Below are 11992 nucleotides of genomic sequence, written 5' to 3' on the forward strand. Positions count from 1 at the left end.
AATAAGTTCACAATCATGGCGGAACGTCCTGTACAACTAAGAAAACATGGATGAAAATAATTGGCGATGCATCAGGAAAGCAAGAAGAAATCAACAAAATGGAAGCTCACTCTCAACAAACAGACCTAAACTACAAAGCAAGAAATAAAACAGAAATGAAAGTAGCAGATCAAACTTTACAGATCTTCCCGTCTAAAAAACTGAAAAGTTGGTTTTGCCAAACAGTCGGAGCCCTCTGCCCACGCCAAACATCCAGACCTGGATTAAGGCGATTTAAAGGTTAAATGTGTTACTCAGTGTAGTATATATAATCTCATTTCATCAGCGTTTCCACTGTGCTGGCTCTGGTGCATCACCCCAGTTCTGTGAAGGCAGGACCCGACTTACTGCATAAGCCTCTCTTGCAGACCTCAGCTTAGGTCAGTTTCCTGGACTCCTGGCCAAACAGAGTAAAGATGGGGTCAAACTCACTATTACACCTTTACAACATGTGTTTGAGTCATTTTTGTAACTGTGAGACACTTGCTGCTGCCTATCTTGGGCAGGTCTCCCTTGAAAAAGACGTTTTTAATCTCAATGGGATCTTCCTAGTTAAGTAAAGGTTAAATTAAAAAAATAAAATGAAATATGACTCTAACACTCTGCACCTGTGCTACTTTTGATTTTTTTTAACTTCCTTTACAAAAGTTCATTTGTTGTATTTTTATCTTTTGTTGCCATCAACCCCTTTTTTGTGATTTATAGCTTTTAACGTACAGTTTAGAATTACCAAACACCAGCTATCAAAAAAAATAAAAATTGGCTTCCTGTTTCCTTCCAAGTGTTTGGTAGGTGAACCTAACAGATGTGGGTGCAGAACAGCATTTAAAGCAGACATGCTGGAATGATGCAGAAGCAAGTCTGCGTCAATTCCTTCATTCTTTAATTGAAATAAAAAGATTCCAATACTGTAGTATAGATAAAAGTTATGTAGTGAAATAGTAATTCAGTTAAGAAAATGAATTTTAACACCACAAAGACGTTGAAAAGCAGTCTCACAGTTACTGGTTCCTGTGTGTGCTGAACTGGTTTCTCTTCAGTGGTCATCTCTGAGGCTTCATTCGCAGCCCTGCAAACACAAACACAACTATCTCAGCACAGACGGCTGGAAAACCGCTGCTTCTCTACTTTTCAGATATCTCATGAGCCGAAGTGAAATAACTGTAGAAGCCTGAGCCATAGACTGTTAATCATATCAACTGTAACAGTGAGCGGTATAGACACCTTACATGTGAAAACAGAACACAGAGCGTGCAGCTGCTGTGTCAGAGATACTCACTGCTCTGAGACCAGCTGAGGCTGCTGTGAAGGCGCTGCCTCTGAGGCGCAGGAGCTGCTGCTTTGTAATTCACTCTGTGAAAAAAAGAAAAACAAAGCACTGTTTATTCATCACTTCATGTTCATTCATGTGCTTTAAGTACATAATGTGACAATCGAGATAATCTGCTTCATTCTTATAAAGAATGAATGCACTGACCGACACAACATGAACGAGCCTGATAGACCACAGAAGACGACTAAAGCGATCCATGGTTGAGACAAACAACAACATCTAAACATCAAGAACATCTTTGAGGAGGCAGGTGTGTAACTGTCGAACTACAGCCAAGGTGCAAACCAAAGGCTACATTAAAGAACAAGAAGGTCAGATTACACGTTAACAGACAACATCACAGTTACAGACACTGTGTCTTTGTCCACATATGGTCAGTATGGCTGGAGTTTGACAGTGAACAGAGCCTCAGTTGCTCTGACGGCCATGAGCCCAGGTGAGCAGTGTGTGTGTGTGTGTAATACAGAGGGACCTGGTTGCCTTGGTGTTACTGTTAGCTGGAGGAAGACTTGCCATGGTAGAGGCTGGAGGAGGAAGAAGAGGGAAGTTCAACATTGTGAGCTCAAAATGGGGAGACGGCTGACGAGGAGGGGACTGACTCTGTGAATTCTACACAAACAGAAATGGTCAGTACGCTTTCTGAACAAAGTGCACATACACAACGCTCAGTGGTGACTTACCTGACTGCTTCGAGTGGGTCGCTCCCAGGACCTTGCGGTCGCTCTCCTCCTCTGGTTGAAGTTTCCTCTCCTTCAGGGAAACACAGAGCTCTGACGAACATCTGTTTTATAACTTTATTAAAGAACAAGCGTCCTACAAGTGTAAAAAATGTGACAGACAGGGGTCTGCCTATAGTCTGAGAACCTGATGATGACGACGTTTAAATAGAGTCTTTTTAGCCTACTGTGGCTGTAACTCGTCTTTGCTGCTCTATTTTTTTTATTGCTTACAGTTTGTTATCTTTGAAGCTACTGTTGTCAAACCTCCACCCTTCCAGGTCAGGTTCATGCCATACGCATAATTCTTGGCTTAATCTGGATTTTAATTCCCCTGAACATGTCTGATACAGGCAGTCAGTGAGTTACTGTTTTGAAAAGAGGAGACGATAACACACTTGCTGAATGTGTGCGCGATTGTGTCTGCTCAAAACGAGCTGATTATGGCAGAGACGTTATAAAAGAGACAGGGCACTCAAAGAGAGAACTTCTTAGGTTTCTCTTGTGTTTTCTGAGCCCTTCAAAGTACATTTTCCAAAGGTTAAGACCTGGTTTATTAATATCATACAGAGAATACACATCTATTTGTTTGCCGTTTTTTCTATCTGTTAAACACAACTTTTCGTGGACAGTGTCTCGACCCTATTGTGAAAAGAAAGTAAGGACATTAGGGGGAGTAAAGTGGAGCATGACTGAGTTTATTTTTAGCTGCGGGGTTCCATGATAACAGTGCCAAAACTGTCCGATGAGTTACCGCTCCATCTGACTTCATATTAGTGTGAAATGAACCAGAAGGAAGAGGTTACCATTTTAACCCCGTCTCTGAACTCAATGAACAGTAAGAGTATAAAGAAAACATGCCCTTATGTCATATCCTATCTTCACTACATGAACTATACTAATGAACTGGGCATAGCAGGACTTGAGAATAATAGAGAATAAAAAAAGAGAGGTCTGAAACCTGGACTGATCTTTTGTTACCTTCCCTGCTCAGTGGGAGACGTGACCTGCTTGTTGGGCTCCTTTCCTCCGCCTCTACTCGGAAGGCGCACCTTTCCGCGTGACCGTCCTTGACCGGGCCATGTGGGAGAAGAGAAACGATCAGATGGCTGCTCAGATGAGTGCGAGGAGGCAGGCTGCTGGGACTGCCAACGGTCACAGTTTGACCATCTCGAGCCTCTCCTGAAGAAACAAACAATAGTCTTCACACTGATGACATCATAAAGTGTCATGACATAAGAGGATAAAAAGGAGCTACCTGTGGCTGTGTGGGTGGTACGGTTTGAAAGCAGAAGCTGCTGTGGAGTCATCCACGAAGTGGTTCATCAGTAGAGGAGGCTAATGATGAAAACAACAACCGCTTAATCAGAGGAGGAGCCAGAGAGCTCCTCACACACATTAAACAACACGTTAACACTAACGACATCCACAAATCACAGGAAATGAACAAAAACAAAAATGCTAATCTGTTTAACACTGATAATAAAATTAAGTGTCATAAATACATTTTCCAGGCACAAATTCATCTTTAACAAACTCACTTCGGCCCAGTATTGGTATCCAGATGCAGCAGCCCACACCTCACCAAGGACTTCGTTTAGCTGTTGTGTGGACACGTGGGTCTGGCAGGACTGCTGGTAGGTGGTAGCGGGGGAGTAGAAGCCATAATAGCTGTTGCACTGGTCCGGCTGGGGGTGTCGGAAGCTTTGAGTGGGAGCCAAAGCAATGGCTGCTGTTGTTTCGGCCTTTATCCTCACCATGATGGGTTTTCCCTTAAACACTCGAACCTGTTCTCTGAGGTACTTGTAGGTCTGAAAACATGGACTCCGATTATTTCAGTTATTGTATTATCAGATCTCCTAACAAAGAAGGCTAACAGGAGCACTTTTTAACAGGACTGCTCTCAGGTAGTCATATTTGTAGATATTGACTGTATAACAAACCTAAATGGCATTAGCCAAAAAAAATGTGCCCAAAAAAAAGCAGCAGCTAATTTACTTCTCTCCTCGACCGGCCCTTTTCTACCTGTTCTGCATCGGCTTCTGATTTGAAGGTGATGAACCAGTTATCGTTGCTCACAAACTCACAGGTCTTGAACTTAGGCAGGTTCTCCCCTTCAAAGAGAGCTTCCACCTCCTGCACAGCAACAGCAATATCAAAAACGCTGCCAACATACACAATTTACCTTTAAAACTCCTTTAAATAACAACACACGTCTCTATCCCCGCACGTGCAGGTACATGTAAGAACAACACCTGAACTAAAACTGAGGATTTTGGTTGCGTTGGGGTATTTTGTGCAGTCTCACCGCTTGAGGTGTGGTGTTAGGAATCTCCCTCAGGATTAAAACGCACCGGCTAGGTCTGGGCCGGACTTTCTGTCCGCACGGGGAAAACTGGACCAGCGGCATGGCTGTGGGAGAACAGCAGCAGAGTGTGTTTCAGGACAACAATAAACCACGTTCATCACTCTCATCTCTACACTAGAACAGTTCCTTCTAATGTGCATCGTCAGAATACCCGATTTAGTTTTTGAACGCAAAAACAAAAAAACGTTCCTCTTCACTAATCCCTATCACGATCCCGTGGTTTTGTAGCAAAGGAAATAAAGTCTGATCCATGTACATTAAATATTATAACTCAAAACTGACACAAACTGTTACTCTGCCTCCACCTATACCCACAGAAACAAACACTGACATCTGAGAATATCGGAGATGAGGTCCAGGTCTGTGGTGAGATTCCTGATCTGGTCGAGGCAGGCCAGAGCAGAGATGGAAACATACTGGTTGCTGTCCATCTGAGTCTTGAGAAACAGGTCATTGCTGAGGTGCTCTCTGAGGAGGGACGGAAGAACTGCTGAGAACACTGATACATGCTGGCGATGGAGGGGTTACCAAAGATCACAGTGCATATATTGTCAGATTAAAGAAATTTAAATGTCCCACTCGGGTATTTAGGTTTACATATAAGTGCACTTATAAACGGGTCAAACTAAACTACAACCACAGCAAAAATACTAAACCATATGTCTTTTAGTTTGTACCAACTACAAGTAGTGGATCTGTAAAATAGGGGGGTATGTGTGCAAAGCTAATACCTGTTCAGGTAGGACTCCAAAACGGTCCTCAGCTCTTGTCTGATCTCATCTGAAATCACAGAAGTCATTGGTCCCATTTGTCACTTTGAATTTGAGAGATTTTGTTAAGATGAATTTCAGTGTTTCCCACGGACTTCGATTCGACTGACTGAACTGATGCTGGTAAAAGCAACAGGCAGCAGGAATTGTTTGGTTCAGTTCTTTAACCTTTAAATAGGTCACTGTATATTTAATGCTGTTTATTCTTAACTTTTAACCCCTCAGTTAGATCACCCTTGATCTGTGTGCCTGTGTGTCGCAAAAGGACGCTTTTTAAAGGAACAATGCTTTTAGATGATTAACTCCTGTTTTTGTATTTAAATGTACATACTGTGTGACAACTAAACTCCTATTCCAGTGAGTCTCTCATGCTGTGACTGTGCCTCCATTAGCTCAGCATAGCAGCACACGATCTAGTTCTCCACCTGCAGGTGGTGATAATCTCAAGAGCAGAACGAGGACTACTGTTTCCAGTTGTTGGGGGTCTGCCTGACCAGAGGAGATCCCCTCTGGAGGAGTAGCTAAATGATTCCACCACAACAGTAACACGCCATTCGCTTATCCTTTTCAGGGTCGCAGGGGCGCTGGAGCCTATCCCAGCTGTCATAGGGCGAGAGGCGGGGTACACCCTGGACAGGTCACCAGTCTGTCGCAGGGCTAACACAGAGACAAGCTGCATGTCTTTGGACTGTGGGAGGAAGCCAGAGTACCCAGAGGGAACCCACGCAAACACGGGAAGAACATGAAAACTCCACACAGAAAGACCTGATGGGGGAATTGAACTCAGGACCTTCTTGATGTGCGGCAACAGTGCTAACCACCGTGCCACAGCAACACGCCCAATGAGCCAATTGGTCAGGAAATTGAGAAATTTCAAAATAAAGGGAGCTTTGAATCAAATTGTCTCTTTTTAAACACATTTTGCCTCAACGTAGCTCGCAGCCCAAGTAAAGCCAACGTGTGTGTGAGAAATACCGGATTTTAAAAACACAGCTGGATGGACTTCAAAGAGAAACTTAATTCAGCTTTGTACCTGTCACAGGTGGGTCACAGGACTCTCCGTTAAATATGTGAGTGTCGGCTCTCAGTGTCTGATATTCCAGTGCGTTAGGATCACCCAGGACCATGTTCTCCTGCTGAAACACTGGTATATATCCTTAAAAAGAACACAAATAACCAAATAATAAATAGTAACCCAACAATATCCAGCAGCCAATAAAATGCTTGTGTATGGAAAACAAGCAGATCTAGCCTACCTTCCTGAAGGGTCAGATTGTCATGGACCAGCCATGGCTGCTGAACCTGCTGGTAGGCGGAGTCAGGGTAGCTCAGGTAAAAATTGTTGTGGTCCATATTTCAGGATTATTGTTGAGGCCTGGAGCGGTGGCAGGTTGCTATAATAAAAATGCATAAATGTGCACCATATTTATGAGCCTATTAAAACCTACAAATACAACACCTTGGTTATTTGAACCACAGAGAAGATGGCAGAGAATAATTGTTGTGTTGGTTCAGAGGTGTAACAAAGATCAACAAAATCCATGAAGCCAAAAAGAAATGTAGCTCAAATGTTAACCTTGTATCCACTTGGTAGAAACATTTGAGTTTCTACTAATTGTGATCCTGTGATATCAAAGCATTAACAGAAGTTTATGTACCTCACCGTTCAGTCAGACTGTGCTTATGCATCAAGGACACTTGTATGAACAGTAACATGTTATGTGACTTTTTAATGCACAATGGCTGCTTCCAGTTGTAGGTAGCTCAATTTTTGCCTGTATCTGAATGAAACCACGACACATGAACCAAATCCTGTTCTTACAGGCTTTTTCTTCAAACATTTAGCATGTGAATGTTATCGCTCAGCCCAGTCAGTCGGCATACTGAGTGAACACGTACAGACTGAATGCAATCTGTGTGCCAGTCCCACATGCAGGTCCCCTGAGGCATCACTGTGCTGTAGGGATAAGCTCCCAGCAGAGCCATAGAGGATTGGAGCTCTGAGACAGATTCTGGGATTTGCTGTGTCGATACACTTCCTGCTCTCACCCTGCCCAGGCTCGGCCTCAGACGCCCTCTGAGCTCAGCCTTCCAGTTCACCTCCAGACCCAGTTCGATCCAGGAGTGGGGGCAGAGAAGACAGATGAAGGAGTCTGCATCGTCTCCCAGCAGTTTAGAGACCATCACTTATACCTCTTTCCTTCTCTACCTCCTCAGGAGCAGCAGCAGGTTCATGACCGAGGAAGTGGATCTCGTAAGATGAAGTTGAAGCATAAACATCGATCTGATTGGGGTCTAAGGTAGCCAAGGTGTAGTCCTCTTTGCTGCTGTGTGTGGTTGTCCACAGCCAACTGAAACCACTGATCTCAGGATGACTTAATAATGAAAACCTTTAAAAATGGGTGAGTCTGTCTTCTTCTTCTACTGTAATTATTTCTAATAGTGTAGAGAAAAAATAATCTACGCGCCCTGAAAATGAAATCTCAGTGGTTCTGAGTTTTCTTCATTTTTCTTCGTCCTCTTTCCCCCATAGTGTGCGTTGTCCTGCCTCCCTATGCTCCCCCTTTTTTCCCCTTCCCCACAACCTCCACTTTGTCATGGGAGACCACTGCCACTCCCCGAGTTCTTCCTTCCCGCCAAAGTGAAAAGTGATCGCTCATAAGTGGGTTGCTTAATTGGGTATAAAGATAAAGACCCAAATGAATATTGTTGTTGCACCTCAGGGCGACTGCTCAGCTGGTGCTGTATAAATACACCTGAACTGATGAGGGTCATTACATCTCAAATCATCACATTTTCACAACCTTTTCTGCTCAGCCACCTCTGATGTCCCTGAAAAGTTTATGGTTTAAAACCTGGTCATGTATAAAATGATTGCTGTGAAATTTTGGCTTCATATATCAAATAATTTTCTAGAGATTTTAAGGCAAATTCGACTTATTTTTCCTCCACACGCTAAATTCTGAGGCAATTTTTGAACTTTTAAATTAAAAAAAGACTGAAATTTCCAGACATTTCTTTTGTAAATAGAAATAAATCAGGATCTGCAATTTGGGGAAGATACATAAACAATCACTAGTTAAAACATTGAAATAATTAAAACCGTCCTGTCCCATGTAAACCCCATCTTTGAGCTCATGCTAACAAAAACAGAGCAAAATACCACTTAGACACAACATGCATATCACAACATCTCTGCTTACACGGTGTCAAATGAAGAAGGCAATACAAAGTAGATCATATCCCCAGATCTGGATAGATACACAAAAACACGTATCTATACGTGTTTTTGTGCACGGTGCCTCATCATTTCACCAACATCCCCACACATATTTAATACTCACTGCCTCAATAAAAGAAAAATCCCAAAACTCATAAAAGGTCCAGGAAAAAGGGCTCTGGCTGAATTAAAACGTGTTTTTAGCACTTTCGAAAAACACGTTAATAAAAAGCAGCACTTTGAACATGAACCTTAGCGATAAACCTTGATCTAAAAAATAACTCAAAGTCTCTGAGTTGGGCGTGTTGATGTTACGTCTCTGCGCTCCGGCCTCAAATCAGCCTAGATGGGCGGAGTGAAACTGACCACACCGGCCTTTAAAGACACACACCTCTGCAGGGATCAGAGCCTCATCCGTTTAACACGAACCGTGGACGTTAAGAACTGTTAACGTCCGTGAAGCGAACTTTAACGTTTACGGTGCTAACGGCCAGTATGACATAAATTAAATGTGTTTTTAATACTCTCATCAAATGTTTATGCATTTGTGAAATGTAGCCACTCTTAAATATCCATCTGAATATAAATATATAACATATAATAATGCAGATTCATAATACTATGTAGTCATATTTCGATATAAAAACGATGAAATATACATTTAACCTCGTTAATGTCACACTGCTGGAGCTTAGCGTGTACACAAATAAGCTCACCGTCTCTGAGGTGTTTTCATCGTGTGAGACAGAAACTCACCCGTTACCTCTGCTCTGCTCCCGGTGGAGTTTCTTCCGCAGGTTTAAGTTATTTTGCTCCGTGAACTTTGCGGCTGCCATGGAAACCGTGCTTACAAAATGAAAAAAAAAAAACTTTTATTCCCTCCAATAAACTCACTTTAACTCCTGTATAAAAAATAAATGTTTGTAATACTCTCACCAAATGTTTATGCAATTGTGAAAAGTAACCACTGTTAAATATCCGTCTGAATATGAATATATAAATTATGATAATGCCTATTCATAATAGTATGTTGTCATATTTCGATATTGTAAAAAATGATAAAATATATATTTAAACTATTGACAAAAACTAAATAAATGAAAAAATGGAAAAAAGTTTTAAAAAAAATTGCAAAGCAAAGCTAAGTTGATATTTAGAGATATTATCTTAATAAAATTTGGGTTAGGCCAGTGGTTCCCAAACTTTCTTTGCTGTGCCCCCTTTGTTTTACAAGAAAAATGTCCCCCCCGCGCGCGCGCGCACGCACACGCACGCACCCTCCAACCACACACACCCATATTTTGCTCCATTGCGGTTTATTTCACACCTCAAACATTTAGTAAACAATTAAGCAAATACAAGTAATCTGCAATAAATTACAGGCAGTAAGAAAATAATCTACTAACTCTTTTACGCTACGTCTGCACCTACACGGGTATTTCTGAAAACGCAGCTGTTTCGTCCACACGTAAACGGCGTTTTGAAACACCGAAATGTCTGGCAGGATCAGCCTGATATTATATGTATCCAGCTGTAACTTTACTGTATAAAGAGCTACCATCTCCAAAATGTCAGGAGTAGTTAGTCATTACAACAAGTGTTTGTGAACTAAAAATCAAGAATGTGGGATTCTGTTTGTCCGTGATTTGAAGAGCCCAGCGCTGCTCCTGATGCAGGGAAAACCAATTCTGCAGGGGAGACCTACCTCAGCACTTGTGCAGGTGAAGCCAAAGGGAAGATTTGCTTCACCATATTTTCTAGTCTTTGTCTTAGAATGAAGTTGGTTTGGAAACATATTCAGCGATGCTTCGTCTCCTGCTTTGCGTTTGTGTGGGCGCCCCGTGCTACCAGTGTCCAAGCGTTGGTTTCCCTTTTCACACTGCGCCCCCCCTGCCATGGCTCTGCGCCCCCCTCCCCTCCCCTCCCCCAGGGGGCGACCCCCACCCACTCCCCTCCCCTCCCCTAGGGGGCGGGCCCCACACTTTGGGAAGGTCTGGGTTAGGCTATCATTTCACGTTTTAGTTGGTTCTGATAAGGGCGAGGATAGGGGGAAATGTAAACTAACAAATACACAAACAAAAAACCCTTTAAAAAACGTTTCTATTGTGTAATTTAAATGTAAATTTGCCTTTTATATTTAACCTTAAAAGTCAAAAATAGCTTTTCATTTTTAATCCTCTTTATTTTTCGATTTTATCTCTGCATCAGTGTTCCTATAATGCAGGGGTGTCAAACTCCAGGCCTCGAGGGCCGGTGTCCTGCAGGTTTTAGATCTAACCCTGGGTCAACACACCTGAATCAAATGATTAGTTCATTACCAGGCTTCTGGAGAACTTCAAGACATGTTGAGGAGGTAATTTAGTCATTTAAATCAGCTGTGTTGGATCAAGGACACATCTAAAACCTGCAGGACATCGGCCCTCGAGGCCTGGAGTTCGACACCTGTGCTATAATATATGCTGTTTCTTTTTTAAAATCTCTTTTATTTGTTTATTTTTATTTTGTTTTGATCTTATATACACAAACCTGTAATTTTTACAGAGCAGTTGGCTGTCAGCTCCCAAGTAAGGCTCTTAATGCCAACCTCAACAAGCAAACTGTCAGAAAATCAAAACAATTCAGACAAAGAAAAAAAAGGAGATAATCACATATGTTATGGTGTTGAACATGAGGTCAGACACGGTGCTGGAAGAGGGCGGTCATGATTTGTAGAACCATGGAGGACAGGCATCTAAGACCATAAACCGTCAGATAGTAAACTTGTTGTCAATAATAAGGTCAAATATCTCAGACATGACTGAGTTTCTGTCATTTTTTACATTTATTTACTACAGGTTAAGCCTAAAGACTCGTTCTGACATATTTCTTTTATTTACTAGCAGCATCTCTTTATCATGTAGAAAAACAGTTTTTTGTCATGTTACGACAGCAAGGACACGATTTTTAAAACATATTCTTACTGTAAAATTAACAGTTTTGTATGGTTCATTATTTTATAGAAGTAAATGGATTATTTAGAAAATATTGATGTAAATTAAACATTTTCTTTGTTTTTCTATTTACACTTTTTTGATGTCAAGATTTTACACAATTTTACTGTTAATTTCACAAACGTTTTGTACAATGCATATGTTATGGTGTGGAACACGAGGTCAGATCACGCCAAAGTAGAGTTTGAGGGGTTAGGTGGGCTGTAGACATTTTTCAGATTTCAAAATGGGCTGCCAGTTTATGGATGCCCCAGATTAATATAGCTATAGAGTATAATATATCAACAGATGCCTTTCCATTATCATCAGCTTGGAATCTCCACTATGCATATACTGGCTTGTGGCCTTGTGTAAATTGGATGTGGAGGATGGAGCGGCGAGGCAGGAGGACAAGAGGAAGACTGCAGAGAAGAGTCATGTATGTGGTGAAGGACATGGTTGGTGCAACAGTGGAGGATGATATGAGACAGATGACTTGCTGAGGTGACCCTTAAGGAAGAAGATGTACTGCACGCTCAAACACTAAAACTCAAAATTTTAGTATAGGTCATGTATT

General features: G+C 41.9%; 1 protein-coding gene across 8 annotated transcripts; it reads right to left on the minus strand.

The window, feature by feature from the left end:
* Positions 1-40: 40 nt before the first annotated feature.
* Positions 41-10331, minus strand: LOC113029836 (la-related protein 4B-like). 8 transcript variants are annotated; one of them, XM_080306200.1, is made up of 16 exons: positions 10152-10331; positions 9203-9292; positions 6483-6620; positions 6260-6382; positions 5188-5236; positions 4788-4924; positions 4397-4500; positions 4114-4224; positions 3630-3899; positions 3347-3426; positions 3070-3270; positions 2053-2122; positions 1886-1981; positions 1319-1392; positions 1039-1108; positions 41-436 (listed from the first exon to the last, which is right to left on the minus strand). In XM_080306200.1, the coding sequence occupies exons 3-16, from the start codon at positions 6577-6579 to the stop codon at positions 416-418; spliced, it is 1503 nt and encodes a 500-aa protein (XP_080162326.1). In that variant the 5' UTR covers positions 6580-6620; positions 9203-9292; positions 10152-10331; the 3' UTR covers positions 41-415. The 8 variants fall into 8 exon arrangements, 7 of the variants coding, with proteins under 7 accessions (XP_080162326.1, XP_080162329.1, XP_026036646.1 ...); XM_080306203.1 differs by lacking the exon at positions 9203-9292; XM_026180861.2 differs by lacking the exon at positions 10152-10331 and having other exon boundaries at positions 1845-1981; positions 9203-10123.
* Positions 10332-11992: the final 1661 nt, after the last annotated feature.

This window comes from Astatotilapia calliptera, chromosome 9 (assembly GCF_964374335.1).
Source record: "Astatotilapia calliptera chromosome 9, fAstCal68.1, whole genome shotgun sequence".
In the NCBI taxonomy this organism is placed as follows: domain Eukaryota; kingdom Metazoa; phylum Chordata; class Actinopteri; order Cichliformes; family Cichlidae; genus Astatotilapia; species Astatotilapia calliptera.